Here is a 19,434-nt window from a genome sequence, read left to right on the forward strand (position 1 = left end):
CATATACTGATGCAAATAAACACAAAGCAGTAAATAGTTATGTTATTGGATATATGTGTATGTTAGGGGGGAAACAAGTACTCCAGTACCTCGATTAAAAAATAAATAAATTAATAAATTTGGCCTTGTATACTGGTTTATTTTTTGTGTGTGGTTTGGAAGACAGTCAAGCTAGCCATAGCATTGCTATGCATGATGGTAACACGCCACCAACTTGGTGAGATGTCAAACGTCAAAATAAAAATCTTCCCAAATACATACCGTATTTTCCGCACTATAAGGCGCACCTTCAATGAATGGCATATTTTAAAACTTGTTCCATATATAAGGCGCTACAGTAGAGGCTGGGGTTACGTTAGGCATCCATTAGATGGTGCTGCGCTAAAGGGAATATCAACAAAGCAGTCAGCTAGGTCAGTCAAACCTTATTAATAGATTACAAACCAGCTTTCTGACAACTCCAAAATGAATAAACAGCTGTTTTATTATTTTTTCTGAGGTAAAGTATTAGTATTAGCTAGCGATCCAAGATGGCGGGATCTTCTGCGCATGCGCGTCACCGATGGTGCAGGGTCACCGATAGCGTCTTGACAGCGAGACCTGTTGCGGCTCAATATTGATCCATATATAAGGCGCACTGGATTATAAGGCGCATGGTCAGCTTTTGAAAAAAATTGAAGGCTTTTTGGTGCGCCTTATAGTGCGGAAAATACGGTAATTCATGTACATCAGTGTCTTGGTACGCTTTTATTTTGAAATTGTTTGTGGAAGGGTGTTGTGGCGTGGCGGCTGACTTGACTCGTCGTTCTGACTGGAAATCGGATACATGGACCCCAGTTTATGTTTGAAATCAAACTGTTGACACCAACATCAACAAAACGTCGTCTTGAAATCATGTTCAATTGTTAATTAAGGACGCTTAAAAAGTAATAATAATTACACTGGCATTGTAATTGTAGAATGTGCTGCCTGTTCCGTACGTTAGCGGCTAGCAGCTAGCCATAAAGCGAGCGCCCCATATAAGCAGGCATAATTAGTTGCAGTTCTTATCAAAGGCAGTTTAATCAGTGAAAATGACTCAACACACTTTGATACTGGCAGCCTGACACGGTTGCAGTTCCCACTGATCCATTTATTAACAAACTAGCTTAGTCAAATGTGCTATTTATAGCCGACACTTCGTCACAGCTAAAAATCTCACTTACTAATGTTTCTCGAGAAGAAAATATAATTTGTTGCTAAGTATGTACAGGTCAACTTTTGAAAAGAAGTTGATTATCTAAAAAAAAAAAAAAAAAGTTGATTAGCCCATCTAAAAATAACAACCAATAGTTAGTATTCTTGTTTTTATTCTATGGAATATGCGAGTAGGAAAAAAAATGGGAACAAGTAAACAGAAGTTTACAATATGAAATTCTAATCATGCAGAATGTAATGATTTTTTTTCTCCCCAAAATTCATTCATTGATTCATCTAGCTATTGTCCAGAGATGCGCACGTACACGCACAGTCGTCTGTCTCCCCTGTGACAGATGGGCTTGATGGAACTCGGTCATCTTGGTAGTCATCATGACATCAGCAACAGTGTCGCTGTTACATGCATATGGATGCACTGGCATGCACATGTAGAAAAACCTGTGAAATAATGAAGGATAGATTTTGGATTTTCATTTGCTGACACCAGTTTGTCATGTTCACCCCACCTTGTGACATATATTCTGTGTGTGCTTCTAGAAATTATGAGAGGTTGTTGGCTTCTTGCTGGTTTCAGCACGATCGTTATATATTGTATGTCGTTAAAACACGTGCGCCCACTCAACTTCTTTTTGACTGCGCTGTGAATCGCTTCTTTACGAAACTTATAGCCAAGTAAAATCGTCATTTTATTCAAATGAGGAATTGTTAGATTCCCTAGATCAGGTTTAGGGGAACGATTGTATTCTGGAACCAAAATGTTCACTCATCAATGCTCCAAGAGAATCTCATATTGACAGTTCCACGTGGAAGACAGACGCGCATTAACAGGCTTGTGCCGTTGCTCCGGAGCTCAAAACAAAGTAAAGAGACAATTGGATTACACCAACAAACAGAGTGAGTGTGACGTCATTCCCTGCTCAGCACGCTGTCACTTCCTCAACCATATTTTTACATTAAAACGTCCACTGTGGCCCTTCTGTCGCGGACATATGGCGGATTTGACATCAGGGCGACGTGTTCTTGCCAAACCAATTTAAATTTCCAAGGAAACAGGCTGAATATTTTGGTAATAGCTCGGTATGTCACGGTAAGGGCAATATCGTGATATCGTGATATTAAAACTGCCACAATATCGTCGTCGTCATGTTCACAATATTTAAAAGGAACACATCTGTTAAAAAAAAAAGTCAGGTTGATTTCCATTTGTGTAGATCTAGACCCTCTAGTGGCTATTTTATTAGTGCAATTAAATTTTCATTAGGGATGTTTTGGCCTTCTATGTTTAAAATTTATGCTAATTGTCAGATAAAGGGGAACCTAATTTGCTTGTGAAGAGATCAATGTGTGTTTGCATTAGCAAGTAAGTGCCTCAATATTGTTCTTGCATGCATGCATTGCTGTTATGTACAAAAGCACAATATTGTGCTTTTTTTTTTAGTATGAGCTCTTTTTTTTTACAATATTGTGATCTTTTTTTGAAATATCGCCAATGCCCCCACAATATCGTGATAATTGTTGTATCGTGACCTTCATATCGTGATAATATCGTGATGTTTGGATATCGTTACATCCCTAGTAATAGCTTCGCATGTGAGATCAGCAAGTTCTACACTGAAAAAAATGTGGCGTGATGGTTGTTTTGCACATTAGAAATGAAAGAGAACATTAACTGCAAAGGGAACTGTATATTTTCTCATACCCATGCCAGATGATTGTATATTAAAGCAGACAAACCCCAGTAAACATAACTAATAAAGTGAAAGCTGTGTGCAGCTCACATATTATCAAGGCACGACTGAATCGAAAATGGCACTCGAAGAATACATTAAAAATGCTGTATTGCCAGAAACCTACAATATAATGTACTGTCTGGATCAGAGAGGAACAAAAATGAAACAGAAAAAAAAAAAACTCAAGAGTTGAGTTAAAAGGTTGACAGCGCTAACATTATTGGCCTTACGGAGGCATGCAAGCAATGAAACAACTCTGATTTGTGTCCAGCAGACTGCACTCCAATTTTGCGTTTCCTCCAGCTGGGAAGAAAAGCAAGGTTTCAAAAAAGCCTTTGAAATGTTGGTTGCGCTGCAGCGGCTCTGTACAAGAGCTCTTGAGTACAACGGCTAGGAAAGCAGCGGGGCACCTTAATGTTATGATGTGTTTAGCAGTAAAGAAGACATTTCCGTTTCTTTTTTTTCTGCAAATAGCCACAGGAAGGGGTTTGGCTGTTTACATGGGATAGTTTCAAACTGAAAACTGATATTTGTTGTTGCTTGAGCTTTGTTTTGCTTGTATTTTTGGAGCAAATATTTGAGAACAAAATATCTTTCCTTCTACGCACTACAGCATCTAGTCTACGTTAGCGATGTAACGAAAAGCGCGACATCGTGATATTGCGATATTAAAACTGCCACAATATCGTCGTCGTCGTGTTCACGATATTTAAATGCAACACATCTGTTCAATAAGTCAGGTTGATTTCCATTTGTGCAGTTCTAGCACCCTCTGGTTGCTAGTTTTTTTTAGTGCAATTTAATTTTCATTAGGGATGTTTTGTACTTCTGTGTTTAAAATCTACACTCATTGTCAGATGAAGGGGAACGGAATATGCCTGTGAAGCAAGTCAATATGTGGAGGAACTCAATGTGTGCGTGCATTAACAACATACCATAATAATAACATCATAATAACATAACATTGATGTCATGTACAAAAGCACAATGTTGTGCTTTTTTCTAGTATGAGCTCTTTTTTTATTTTTTATTTTACAATATTGTGACATTTTTAAATATTGCCAACATCCCCACAATATCGTGATAATTATCGTATCTTTTGGATACCGTTACATCCCTAGTCTACATACCCGTGTTCTAATGGCACGTTTTTTTTTTATTAAAAAAAAATATATAATATAATATAATATAATATAATATAATATAATATAATATAATATAATATAATATAATAATTTCCCTAGTATTTATTTATTTATTTATTAATTGTATGAGAGGGGATCGAACTGACACCCTCTGGTTTGGGAGCGCAAAGCACTACCAGTGATTTTGTGAATTTAAATATATAATAAAATAATAATCACAACATTCCAGGACACCAACACAGGACCTTATTTAAATGCTCAGGAAATGCAGGAGCCAACATAAAAATCTGACCGAGTTTTTTTCTTAAAAAAAAAAAATATATATATATATATATATATATATATATATATATATATATGTATATATATTTTAATATATTGCAATAATAAAACACCTCTACACCTCTCATGAGTCTACCAGTTACTATAACGTGTGCATTCTGCCTCCCATTTGTCGCCTCATGAAAACTGGACATTTTCATGAATTTATTTAAAAAAAAAATAAATAAAAAAAAAAAATAAATAAAAACAGCAAACAACGGATTCCCAGACAGGATGTAAAAAAGTGGACACGTCCGAGCAAAAGACGACGTTTGGTCTTAGTTCCTTTCACCTTGTCTAATGTCCAGCTGAAGAAAATTTAGATTCCATTAATGATAGAAGGTTTGAAATCATTTATGATATTAAATGATTTTCTTTTTCATTTTCCTCTCAGATTTGTTTCACACATTATTACTTTACTTGATTATTATTTTTATTAACCTTGTATGCAGCTGCTGAATTGTATCAGGAACAAACGATAGGACTTGATGAAGCTCCGTGCTCTTGCTCGATGGTGTGATATGTCTCCGCCCACATGTCTTTAGGCTAAGCAGCACATCGCATGATAACTTTGGCGAGCTAGAAATGAGGCGGCTGAAGGCATACCAATTTGAGCCCACGGCACATCCAGTTCCACCTTGGTGCACCGTTTTGAAGAGGTTAGATCTCATTAAATCGTTGGGTAGGATCTGTCGGAATTTGTGAGGAAATGTGTGTCATGGGCTAAGTGGGCTCTCTTCCATTTTGGTAAGCGATCAAGAAACACTCGATGGCAAGGATCAGAGGTCAGGGTTATTTGCTAGCAGGGGCCCCCAAAGCGAAACCATTACAGGCTGCTTCTTCTTTGGGAGCACGTTTCCGTAGTAACAACACTCCCCTCTTTTACATTAGCAAGGTTCTTATATTGCTGCAGGTTGTTATGGCAACAAGGAGGATGTGACATAATCCAATGAAGTGTTTAATCAGGTCCATGGCTCTGCCCTTAAATTAAGAGCGGTCTTTTCTCGAATTGCGTCTTCATGAGAACGGTGCATGTGATTTCATCAGGCTGTCGTGTCAATAATTAGAGAGAGCTCCGCCATATTTGTTAACGCGCTGGTCAGCTTGTGCGGAAAAGTGGCGTGGAGCTTTTTTTTCATCAAGGCCATTATGACAAACAGTCACCGGAACGCCCAAAAAAGAAAAAGAATCTAACTCTAAAAGAGGTACGAAACTTAGTGACTTTGAATTCACTTCCTGTTTTTTCGACTGTACTTCGAGTAAGATGACTACAAAGTGATCGTTCCTCATATCGGCACATTTTGTGCTTACCAGCCACTCTAGTTAACTCATTTGCTCCCAATAACGTGTAAATACGTTTTTTTATGTTCTAAGTGTCCCAAAGACGTATTTATACGTTTTTTTGTTTTTTTATACTAGAGCATACATAAGGCTTTGATGCAGCCTCTCAACTGCAAAGAACGGTTGAAGAAATGGTAGTTATTACACAAACGGCCAGCAGGTGGCAGCAGAGCAAAGGAGATCAACCAGTGCCATGTAGAAAAAAAGCTAAATTACTTAGAATTTTAAATAGATTTGTGAAAACTGATGAAACTTAGCTCTCTTCTAATGCTAATTGCTGCAAAACGGAAACAGATAGAAACATACTTTTTTCCCCTGATGAAAGAAGAGACTTTAATCTTTCTTTTGATAGATTCCATGCTTTTATAGCAATAGAACACAATATTCTGTGGGCCTTGCAATCAAAATCCAGTAAAACAGCCGGGAGCGAACGGGATTGCTTCTGTGAAAATGGCTGGGAGTGAATGAGTTAACCTCTTCATTTTTGGGTTAGGTCCCCTTTTGATTGAACCGTAAGGCGACCGTGCCTTGCTCAAGGGCACTTTTCGAAGCAAACCAGCATCTACCGCTTCAGATCTAGCCAATCCCACAACGGGTCTTCAACCAAGCCAACAGCCTGACAGGCCAAGCTACTGCCTCTGCCAACTGTGTATTAATGCTAATCGGCTCTCGCTCTGAGTCATGAAGACCGCCCACTGGAGGCATCGATGACACCGTTACGTTAATATCCTTCATCTTAACCTATGATAGTGCTGTTAATTCCGTATTGATGGTGATAGAAAAGCCACTGTGTCTGGTGGAACGTTGAGTTTTAGAAGCAATAAAAAATCAGGTGGAAGGCAGGTGAGGCGACGTACAACCACGAATTTCCTAACCAGACGTATGATGAAAATTTTAAATATGGACAAAACTACGTGCATACTTGCAACCCAATAACAAAGGGTGTCTTGCATTAAAAAACAAAACAAAAAACAAAACAAAACAAAAAAAAAAACAGCAAACCAACATTAAGTGCAAAAATTCATTTAATTTTGTGCTTTTTTTTTTTTTTTTTTTTTTTTACAAAAATCAACTCACTCAAAAGTTTGTTGAAATATGGTGTTTGTTCTGCTAGTACTTTCAAATCCACAAATTTTTTTAGGCCAACTCCTGTTGTTGTATAGGGCAGTAAAGAACCCGGTCTAAGTGCAACTAAGACATGTCTGCCATCTAGTGGTGAATGGTGATACTGTAATTTAATACTACAGTCAATGCATATTCTCAGTTTGGCACACACAAATTTGCAGGTTAAAAAAAATCCAATTTAAAAAAAAAAAAGAAGTTTTTTTTGTTTGTTTTTTTCCATTTTTCCAAGATTTCATTCCAAATTTACCCACAATTTTTCGTGAAAAACATAGATTGAGTGTTTATCAAAAGGGCTTTAGGAATATTTTGGGGATTTGTTAAATAATAAGAAATATTCACACAAAAAATAACTAAAAAATAAATAAATATAATAATACTACTACTACTACTACTACTAATAATAATAATAATAATAATAATAATAATAATAATAATAATAATAATAATAATAATAATAATAATAATAATAATTCTGTTGTATGAATGGCAACAGGTGGATACACTCACTATACATTACTTACATACAGTAGATAGATGGACAGGTATATTTATAAAATATATAAAGTGGCTGGATTGAATCATTTCCTGCGGCACCCTAGATAATCTTTCCCGCCCCCTCTTTGTTGGTAATCTCTGCTGTCAGTAATGCAATCATTTCACCTGGGAATGTTGTTAAGATATTTTTATTCAAACCAAAGCATGCTCACGGCATCGTGTGCTCTCCAGCTGAGCACTTTGAGTATGCGATCAATAATCTCTTACCTCTCTTTCTCCTTCTTCTTTTTGTAGTTTCCCACATCTGAATGGGTGAGGCCCACTGATCTCGAACACCCCCCCCTCCCCCTCCACCTCTTCATCCCTGACCCGTCGACTCCTCCCGACAACGCTGGCTCCCCTCACGTCCGCCGACATGGCCTCCACCGGCCGGCTGCTGGGTCTGGCCGAGCCGGGCCTGAAATGCGATCAGGAGATCGAGAGGCGATATGAGATCGTGCCCTCTGTGGTCTGCTCCATGAGCTGCCTCTTTGGAATCATCTACTGCTTCTTTGGTATGTGATGCAACATGGTTCTGATCATAGCCTAAAAAAATTAATTATGCATTGTTAACAAAGCTTGGTGTTGTTTGAGACAATTTATTATATAAACACATTCATTGCCAGACCAGCAAAAAAAAAAATGCATCATTTGACGTCTTTTTCCGTCAATGGCAGTGAATGAGTTAAGATGCTCTTGTTTATGGTAACTAACTGTTCATCCGCTTTTGAAGCATGTATAAGGGCAGCTACTGCTCAGTCAGGCAGTTGAAATCTTGATGTTGACGAAGAAACCTCAACGTGCTGACAAAATATCACTGAGCAATTCTATATGACAAAATTAAGGCCTATATGACAAACAGGGTGACAAATACATGACCATTTCAACAGTATACAAGGTCATTAAAAAGCCATTAAAGCCTTTAATGGCAATGAAAAGCGTAAATACAATTAATGTATACAATATAATTGCTCAAAATTTGAAATGAGAAATTCACTGTTCCTGTCACCAACGTCCAACATGGAAAGCTAATGCCACCTGGTGGCAGTAAATTACCTCGACGCAAATCTATGATTGTTTCACGCTCCTTTTAACTCTTTATATATATATTAGAGCTGCACAATATTGGAAAATCATGCGATATGTGATATAGTTGCTGAGGATAGCGATATCGATATTACTGCGTTATTTATTAACATGTACCAAAAGAAATCACATTTTTATCATCTAATGAAAGAATTCGATGTTTTTCATGTACCAAAATAAGCAAGTTCAATATATTCTATTTTTAGTTAATTAATTGTAATTACCTCTTGAAAATGGTCAACTATTGGATGGCGGTGCACATTTTAGTTAAAGTCTGACTGGTCAAATTCAGATAAAAGCATAAAATTCCATTTCAAACTTATTGCATGTCTGTGTGTAAACTTCAAGTAATTTTATGAATTACTGAATCAGTGAACTGAAAAATACAACCACATTTGTATTTATAACCAAATTTATCTACTTCTATGTTAGCAAAAGTATGAAAAACTTGACATTATTTTATTGTACATATAGAACAGATATAACGTGCAATTAATCGCGAGTTAACTATCGGTCATTCTTTAAAATTGGGGGGATTGGCGAGGGGGATTTATTTATATTTATTTGCTTGGTATCGATATCATGACTACTCAAGAGTTGAGTACTAGTACTGGAATAAAAAAAAAATAGTGGTATGAAACATCCCTACTTTTTATAAACAAAAAAAAAATCATTTTTACTGACTTCTCAATGAAACCCAGTGAAGAGACTCAAATTTGTGCGGAAAAAAAGTCAATTCAGTTCCTCAAAGTCAGTCCTGTTGAAAATGATAAAAGGTCGAGAGCAATAATAATATCTCACAACTCTCCTTAAGAGTATTGTGTGCGTCAAGGTGAGAGCTTTTTATTCCGACTTTGTTTCTCTTGATGAGTGTCTTCAGACTACCATCTACGCACAAACGTTTACAATATACTACACATCATGTCGTGTGCACAGTCACGGAGGTAATGCGAACAAATCAGCGAGTTATTTCACAGCTCAACAAAGTTAGAGCGGAGATATTGCAGTGAGACAAAAGGCCAGGACAAAGCAGGAGAAATAAAAGGGCATAAGCTGACAGGAACAGATGGGACGGAGGCCTTGATTGCTCGAGGGATATTAAAGGGAAGGTGAGGAGACAATGAGAGGGAGTGGCTACAAGACAAACGCAATGTAAGGATTTGTCTGGTAGAAGACAAGAAAAGCCAGGCTTTATACATGTGATGTAACAGTATGAAAGGACAATTACAGATTTGAAATTGCTTGGGATCAAACAAATCGAAAAGTTGACTTAAGCTTTGCAGAATGTCGACACTTTTAGAACAAGTAAGGAAAGCTAAAAGGAATGCATCAAATGAACGCGCTATGGCCACCGGAGCTTGGCCTTTGGTCTGGACAGGGGAAGGAGCTGCGTGATGCCCGGCTACACAAACATCAGATAGTCCATTGTTGATTCCCCTTGAGACCAGTCACACAGAGAAAGTAAAGACAGACGTGGACATTTTAATAAGCACAAACATGAAGCTGAATAGCTTTTATTACAATACAGCACATTAAAATGATGTCGCGAGATGGCCGGAAAAAAAGAAATACTGAAGATGCCATGCAAGGAGCACAAAGCAAACGGAAATTAGAAGGGCAACAAAGTTCCTGTTGACTAATGAATGTGTGTGGATTTTTATTATGAGATAATGATTAGCATATTTGGACACAACCGCTATAATGTTATCGTATTTTCCACCATATTCTAATGAGCAATCACTTTGAAAGGCAAGATGTGAAGACCTCGCTAGCAGTTTCTGCTAGCTGTCCATCAACTAGTTCAAACAAAGCACTCAACAAACTCCACAAAGAACAAAGGACTTGTCATGTAATCTGCTGGCTTTATTCTCTTGAAACTGTGAAACAAATACAAACAAAACAAAACAAAAAAAATAGCTGTGAATCATCGCTGTTGCACCAACATCACATCATACTGCTTTTGAAACTAAAAGGAGCATTTATTTGATTTTTTTTTTTCCGTCAAACGAGTTGCTCCTGTGTTCACTGATTACATTATTAAGCTACTCCCAGACTAGGAAGTTAAATTCTTGATAATTATCTGGCTTGCACTTAAAACTACGGAAGCGTAGAGCTGCCAATGTGGAGTAAACATTTTTGGCTGGCGAGTATGTTCGAACATACTCGCAAGTACGTTCGAACCTACTCACAAATACGTTCGAACATACTCGCAAATACGTTCGAACATAGTCGCAAATACGTTCAAACATACTCGCAAATATGTTCGAACATACTCGCAAATACGTTCGAACATACTCCCAAATACGTTCGAACCTACTCGCAAATACGTTCGAACATACTTGCAAATATGTTCAAACGTATTGAAATATGTTCAATCATACTCGCAAATATGTTCGAACATACTCGCAAATACGTTCGAACATAGTCGCAAATACGTTCGAACATACTCGCAAATACGTTCGAACATACTCGCAAATACGTTCGAACATAGTCGCAAATACGTTCAAACATACTCGCAAATACGTTCGAACATACTCGCAAATACGTTCAAACATACTCGCAAATATGTTCGAACATACTCGCAAATACGCTTGAACATACTCGCAAATACGTTCGAACATAGTCGCAAATACGTTCGAACATACTCGCAAATACGTTCGAACCTACTTGCAAATATGTTCAAACGTATTGAAATATGTTCAATCATACTCGCAAATATGTTCGAACATACTCGCAAATACGTTCGAACATAGTCGCAAATACGTTCGAACATACTCGCAAATACGTTCGAACATACTCGCAAATACGTTCGAACATAGTCGCAAATACGTTCGAACATACTCGCAAATACGTTCGAACATACTCGCAAATACGTTCGAACATAGTCGCAAATACGTTCAAACATACTCGCAAATACGTTCGAACATACTCGCAAATACGTTCGAACATACTCGCAAATACGTTCGAACCTACTCACAAATACGTTCGAACATACTCGCAAATACGTTCGAACATAGTCGCAAATACGTTCAAACATACTCGCAAATACGTTCGAACATACTCGCAAATACGTTCAAACATACTCGCAAATATGTTCGAACATACTCGCAAATACGTTCGAACATAGTCGCAAATACGTTCGAGCATAGTCGCAAATACGTTCGAACCTACTCGCAAATACGTTCGAACATACTCGCAAATACGTTCAAACATACTCGCAAATATGTTTGAACATACTCGCAAATACGTTCGAACATACTCGCAAATACGTTCGAACCTACTCACAAATACGTTCGAACATACTCGCAAATACGTTCGAACATACTCGCAAATACGTTCGAACATACTCGCAAATACGTTCGAACATACTCGCAAATACGTTCGAACATACTCGCAAATACGTTCGAACCTACTCACAAATACGTTCGAACATACTCGCAAATACGTTCGAACATACTCGCAAATACGTTCGAACCTACTCACAAATACGTTCGAACATACTCGCAAATACGTTCAAACATACTCGCAAATACGTTCGAACATACTCGCAAATACGTTCAAACATACTCGCAAATATGTTCGAACATACTCGCAAATACGTTCAAACATACTCGCAAATACGTTCGAACATACTCGCAAATACGTTCGAACCTACTCACAAATACGTTCGAACATACTCGCAAATACGTTCAAACATACTCGCAAATACGTTCGAACATACTCGCAAATACGTTCAAACATACTCGCAAATATGTTCGAACATACTCGCAAATACGTTCAAACATACTCGCAAATACGTTCGAGCATAGTCGCAAATACGTTCGAACATACTCCCAAATACGTTCAAACATACTCGCAAATATGTTTGAACATGCTCAAATATGCTCGAACGTACATGTAGGCTACATGCTACAAAGTTAGCATACCTTCCCATAATGCCACGGGGTATTATTTACGCATATTTCGATTGCTGTGGTACTCAACTGTGCAAGCGCAATACCCGTTGTATTATGGGGCGAAAAATGACAAACCTAAATCATGCACAGCAGACATTATAAATCGTAAAAGTTACGAATGAACACTGTTTTTTGTGTACTTAATTTTCTAATGAATTGGTAATGTGGCCCAAATGCCTAAAAAACGGGGGTTTGTGGCATTATGGGAAGGTATGCTAACTTTGTAGCATGTAGCCTACAAGTACATTTAAAAAAAAAAAATGCAATTTTTTTAGCATTTCGCCTACATTATAACTATCCGTTCGAAAATCAATTCAGTAAACTTAATCGTTCTCATTTTTCCCATTATGACGCGGGATATGTACATGCGCAAGTCAATACCCTGTTGCATTTTGGGAAAAAATGCTAAGTAGCATTTAGCCCACAAGTCCGTTCGAATGTAATATTAACTCCACATTGGCAATTCCACCCTTCCGTATTTTAACAGTGTAAAAAAAAAATAATCTGCACATTGCATCATGGCCACCAAACCAGTCTGTGTTTCAGAGGAATAAGATTGCGATTTATAATATTTCTCTTTAAGTGAAGGAATTTGGAATCCAACAAATGTAGGAAAGAGATGAGGTCCGTGATAGCCTTAGCAATATCCTTACTCATTTCTATGCTCAGTGTGGCATGGTTATATTATCCTACATAAAAATGAATTTATGAGTGGGAGTTTGCTTGCATGCTGATCTGAAGCTCACATCTGAGTGTGCTTTTTTACCTCTTCACAGGCTACAGATGCTTCAAGGCCGTGCTGTTCCTCACAGGCCTCATGTTCGGCTCGGTGGTCATCTTCATGCTGTGCTACAAAGAGAGGGTGATGGACACTCAGCTCAGCATTGAGGCGTCAGTGGGCATCGGCCTCGGCATTGGGACTTTGTGCGGCCTGGTGACAATGTTGGTCCGCAGTGTGGGGCTGTTCATGGTGGGCCTGCTGCTGGGCCTGTTGGTTGGCGTGGCTTCATTGGTGGTGAGGACGCAAGTCACAATCATACTGCTCCGTATTTGTGCACTCTTTATAAGGGAAGTCAACGCCCCAAAAAAACGTTTGACAATAATATGTTCTATGCAGCCTCACTAGTCTAAATATAGTATTCTGGTTGCGTTAGTGGACTATGAGTTATGAAGCCAAATCCAGCCGTTTTTATTCATCTCAGGGGGCGGCCATTTTGCCACTTGCAGTCGACTGATGATAACATCAACATTGGTCAAGTCTCAGGCAACGACCAATCACAGCTCACTTGTTCAATGAAGCTGTGCTTTGATTGGTTGTTATCTGAGACCTGAGCAACTGTGATGTCATCATCAGTCGACAGCAAGTGACAAAATGGCCGCCACTGAGATGGATAAAAACAGCTGGATTTTGCTTCATGACTCATATTCCAAACATGTAATTTTAATCAGAATGTCGTATTTAACTATACTAAGTGCAATTTCTGGAGAAATTGCGTGGGAATGCTGAAAGCACATTGAGAGATAAATTATGAAATTATAAGTTCCTGGTTACTGGACAATGCACTTTACCAACTGTGCCACCGAGCAGTATCAGACACCTGGTAATGATGATAAGTTATATATATGGAAGTGGGTGTGGAAACTGATACTTTGAAAAAGTTCATTGACTGTCCCATTGAAAATGAATGGGGGAAAGTTGATATTAAATGTTAAATTGTGCAAATACTGTAAGTAATGTGGAATCAGACGATATATACCCCGGGAGGCGTGACTTTTTAAAGCTAGGTGAACAATGTAAATTGGAATTATTATGTGGGAGTTGTTAGGCGGCAAAAAAAAAAAAAGTGTGGAGAATAAAAATCACAATAACATGTGTGGGAATGCTTCAGCATTCCCACAACTAGTGAGGTCACATATAACAAATTATTGTCAAGAAATGTTCAACGTTGACTTCCACTTTAAGTAGAGCTTTCATCCACAAAGCACACTTGGTGATGCAACCCTTAAATTAGGGTGACCAGATTTTCAAAAGTAAAAACCCGGACACTAAAATTTCACTGAAATTAAAATATACAATAAATTATCACCAGAAACTATTTAGAACAAATTTCATCAATAGTCAATCTGGTGATTAATAGTTGTTTTATTATTTTAGCTAATGCTAAATGCTATCTTGATTGACAGTTTTAACAGCGCTAAAGAATCAGTGCACTCGGGTTCTGGGTGGGGGAGTGGAACCGTCACTTGCCTTGGGTGCCGGTTGGCGTGGGTTCGCTTCCCCTGCCTGGGAGACCATGTGTGTTTCTGTGAGTGAGTGTGTCCAAAAAAAAAAAAATAAATAAATCAATGCACTCACCATAATCCAACCTTTTAACCTTGCAGTCCACATTATAACATTGGAAACGCTCAGCTTGTTCGGTCAGACTCCATTTCCCATGATTCTTAGATACGGAAGCAGGAAGTAGCTCCAGTATGACGCCAATGTGAGCGTGAAAGTTCCCTTCAGATATTTCTTGCGTAAACCTGCTTGAACAGTATCCGGAAAACAGTAAATATTTTATTATCCTACAGTCAAACCTCTGAACTTGCCTTTCTTTCTCTTCAAGGTGATGGAGGAATTTTACCATCCCAGAACAGTGTGGGTTCCTCTGGGAATTCTTCTGGGTTCCGGGACCCTGTTTGCTGTCCTCACTCTTCAGTGGCAGCGTTGCTTCGTCACCTTCTCCACCGCCACCTTCGGTTCAGCCATCATCACCATCACAGTGGATTACTTCATAGAGCTGTTTGCGATGGTGCAGTACGTCTACGAGAGACTCAAGGTGCTTCTTCGGCTTTCTTGAACTTTTAATTGCACGCGCCGACAGGAAATAGGATTTACTCATTCAAGGTTGCGGGTAAATTGCTTGGCTGAGAATGAAAGATTACGCCCATATTGTGTTTGGGTTGGAGCAGCGCAGCTCTGCAAACTCGATTTTCAAATCTGTCAAGCAATGAGCAGATAGCAAAGCAGATAGAGCGATGTGGAAAATAACTATTTATCAAGCACTTGCACAGCGCATGCACAACATACTCCTTGATGACTCATTGGTAATGTGCAGTCGAGCGTTTCATCTTTTTTTTTTTTACTTGGGATTCGGTGAGACACATTTGCTGCGCTTAGGAAGTACTGCAGAAGGCCGAGGGGTCATACAGGCGTCCCGTCATGAATCATCAAGTCACGTACAGGCCAGTCAGACTGCACTTTGTCCAGGAAATCATCATTAGACCCACCCCCAGCCTATATGAGCAGTGGGCTGCTTTAAAGCGTCCTCCAGGCTATGTTTACACCTGCCAATGTTAAACACGTATCCATTCTTATTGGGCTTGCCAATAAAATAAAATTAACTCATTTAATTTCAATACCACATCAGATTTTCTAGGCTTAGTACAACTGTTCGTCAACTGTGTGCAGAATTGCTTTATTGATTAATTAATCAGCAAGTGTTTGGCTTCTACATATTAATCATTTTAGACCACTCATGAGCTCTGTTTGCACCCTCACAATTAAATGATTAAGTAGCACTGTGAAATAGTATATAGTGCTACTCATAGTGCATGAAAGTTTAATTTGTGAGTGGCAAATACAATTGGCTTCAGAAATGGCAAAGAAGGCAAAAAAATATCTTTCGAATTTAACATTGAATCATTTCAGTGTATATGTAAAATTCCACCAACATTATAATGTACAAAATTATTGCATTTGATCCATTTAACACGTTCACTCCCAGCCATTTTCACAGAAGCAATCCCGTTCGCTCCCGGCTGTTTTACTGGATTTTGACTGATTTTGCAAGGCCCACTATTGCTATAAAGCAAAATTATAAAAGAAAAATATAAAAGAAAGATTAAAGTCTCTTCTTTCATCAGGAAAAAAAAGTATGTTTCTATCTGTTTCCGTTTTGCAGCAATTAGCATTAAAAGAGAGCTAAGTTTCATCAGTTTTCACAAATCTATTGAAAATTGGAAGTAATTGAGCTTTTTTCTACATGGCCCTGGTTGATCTCCTTTGCTCTGCTGCCACCTGATGGCCGTTTGTGTAATAACTACCATTTCTGCAACCATTCTTTGCAGTTGAGAGGCTGCATCAAAGCCTTATGTATGCTCTAGCATTAAATAAAAAAAACATAAAAAAACGTATAAATACGTCTTTGGGACACTTAGAACATTAAAAAAAAACATATTTACACGTTATTGGGAGCCAATGAGTTAATCGCCTCAATAAAACATTAATATCGCGGTTGTCATCAATACAGGTGGCGCCCAAGAAGCCAGTCTGCTGGTTCACATGGGTCATCATGGGGGTGTGGCCTGTCCTGGCACTGCTTGGAGTGCTGATTCAGTGGAAAGTCACAGCAGAGGGTTTTTCTCACACAGAGGGTGAGTACGCAAAAACACGGTATTATTGACAGACAATAATCCAGGGTGTACCTAAAATTTTGTCCAAAATGGCCGTCCCATTGGGGGCACATATAGACAACAATACGTAATGTTTTGTCCAACATGGCCACCCCATTGAGGACGCCTATTGACATGAATCCGGGGTGTACCTAATGCTTTGGCCAATATGGCCACCCCATTGAGGACGCCTATTGACATGAATCCGGGGTTGTACCTAATGTTTGGGCCAACATGGCCACCCCATTGAGGACGCCTATTGACATGAATCCGGGGTGTACCTAATGCATTGGCCAACGTGGCCACCCCATTGAGGACGCCTATTGACATGAATCCGGGGTGTACCTAATGTTTTGGCCAACATGGCCACCCCATTGAGGACGCCTATTGACATGAATCCGGGGTGTACCTAATGCTTTGGCCAACATGGCCACCCCATTGAGGACGCCTATTGACATGAATCCGGGGTGTACCTAATGTTTTGGCCAACATGGCCACCCCATTGCGGACACCTATAGACAAGAACCTGGGGTGTACGTAATATTTTGTCCAACATGGCTGCCTCATTGGGAATGGGGACACCACAGACAAGAATCCGGGGTGTGTGTAATATTTTGTCCAACATGGCCGCCCCATTGGGGACACCTACAGACAAGAATCCGGGGCGTACCTAATGTTTTGTCCAACATGGCTGCCCCACCATACCAAATACACTCGCTAATTATGTAGCAATCATTAAATACTGTACTGTATGAAACAGATTCCTGCTACATATTTCTACATAATTGTTTTGTTTTCCCATTCATTTGCCCTCCAAACGTTATCTTCCATGCTTACAAACCGATTCTTGTGTGCGGAATTACTCGAGAAAATCTTGTTAAGAATCAACATGAGGTCACCCCAAGCTGCTGCAATGTTATTAGGAGCTCTACATTTGTCACAAGTCCATTGAACAGTTTAATTGCTTCGGTAATCATAACCATAATGAGGAAACATAACGCGCGCTTGTGTGTGTGTTTGCGCGTTATTAAGGGAAATGGCTTTTTCTCCGTCCCGAAAGCAGCCACAACACAGATGGCACCCGCAATTGCGTGCTGCGAATCCGCCAACACGCGCACGCAGCATTCGCACACAGTGACAGACGTCGACAAGGTCTCTCGCTCATTCATTCATTTAGCACTCGCACAGCAACTTCGGATAAGTCAATGTCACACTTGGCCTTCCAAAACAGGATTTGACAATTGGCTGTAATAGCTTCCAGACAGAAGAGCGATGAAGCTTTGTCAGCCTGTTTTGAAAAATAGAAAAGTGTAAGAGGAAATAGACGTTTTTTGCTTTCAACTACACAACAGAGCGCTGGGGAAAACATGACTTGTTAATAGGAACAAGCCAAGTGCTCATCAAGCCCTTCCGCACTGATAAGCAAACTCATGCATAGGAGTGATACGTCGGAATTTTTTTTGGGGGGGGGGGTCATGCTGCTATCTGGCTTCCACTTTGCATATTTTGTGTTTGTTTGTCCATGTGCAGGCATGGATAAGCAAAAAGGGAAACCGCCAAGTGTGACTTTGTGTTACTATGACAACGAAGGCGGAGCTAAGGGCTGCTCAAGTCCATCTGATGACTTGAGCAAAGAAAAAATTTGGAATTTGGCAGACTTTTGTTTACAATATTTAAAATTAACCTATCTATCTGAAAAACTATATCAGTCTTTCTCTAATTGACAATAAACACAATATTATGATATTTATTATATCACTAGTAGGGGTGTCAAAATTAGTATTAATTTTGAGTTCATTTAAAATTCCTTTAACGCCACTCGTTTTTTGTTTTTTTTTAACGTGCGATTAATGCCCGCCCCTTACTTGGAAAGCCTGTACTGGGGCAATTCCAGCCTCAACGCATCACACGTCCACATCAAAATTTAGCAGTAATAAATGTAATGATAACGCATATGCTTGTGGAGACTGGGGTCAAGTTGTATTTTGCAATTTTTAAAATGTGCAGAATTTCACATTTTACTTCATATTAAGGATTAGATAATAAAAGAAAAATGCACTGAGCAGTCGACAATTTCTTACAAATGCAATTATGCCATCTAGTGGCAGAAAAAACACAAATCAATATCACAACTCGGTTTTTACGGTACATCTTTTTAATTTTAACTCAATTATATGAATTATTATGAAATTACTGTGTCAGTGACTAAATGATGCAGCCATATTTCTAGTAGTGTAGCATTTTTCCCACTTTTATGTTAACGAGTATAAAAAAAACTAAAAAAAAATGTACATTTTATTCTACATTTAGAAGCGATATAAAATTTGCGATTAACTGTGAGTTAACAAAGTCATGTGATTAATTACAATTAAAAATTGGAATCGCCTAACACCATAATCATTAGATGCTATTTTAAAAAGCGCATTAGCAATTAATGGTAGAGAATGGAGGCGAAAGGGGGGGATGGTGCAGTGGGAGCAGGTGTGAGGAGGGGTGTCTGCACTGGTGCATACTGGGTAAACGGGGCACTCAAGTGGGCCGGCGAGGAAAATCACATGGCCGCCA

General features: G+C 38.8%; 1 protein-coding gene across 1 annotated transcript in view; it reads left to right on the forward strand.

Moving 5' to 3' along the window:
• The window catches only part of tmem198aa (transmembrane protein 198aa), a 31,761-nt gene that overhangs the window by 6,654 nt on the left and 5,673 nt on the right, over positions 1-19,434 (forward strand). The window contains exons 2-5 of the mRNA XM_077537489.1: positions 7,649-7,908; positions 13,212-13,450; positions 15,042-15,254; positions 16,728-16,851. Of these exons, the coding sequence (XP_077393615.1) occupies positions 7,770-7,908; positions 13,212-13,450; positions 15,042-15,254; positions 16,728-16,851 (715 nt within the window). The 5' untranslated portion in view covers positions 7,649-7,769. The remainder of the gene's footprint in view (positions 1-7,648; positions 7,909-13,211; positions 13,451-15,041; positions 15,255-16,727; positions 16,852-19,434) is intronic.

Source organism: Festucalex cinctus, chromosome 11 (assembly GCF_051991245.1).
Source record: "Festucalex cinctus isolate MCC-2025b chromosome 11, RoL_Fcin_1.0, whole genome shotgun sequence".
NCBI classification, from domain to species: Eukaryota; Metazoa; Chordata; class Actinopteri; order Syngnathiformes; family Syngnathidae; genus Festucalex; species Festucalex cinctus.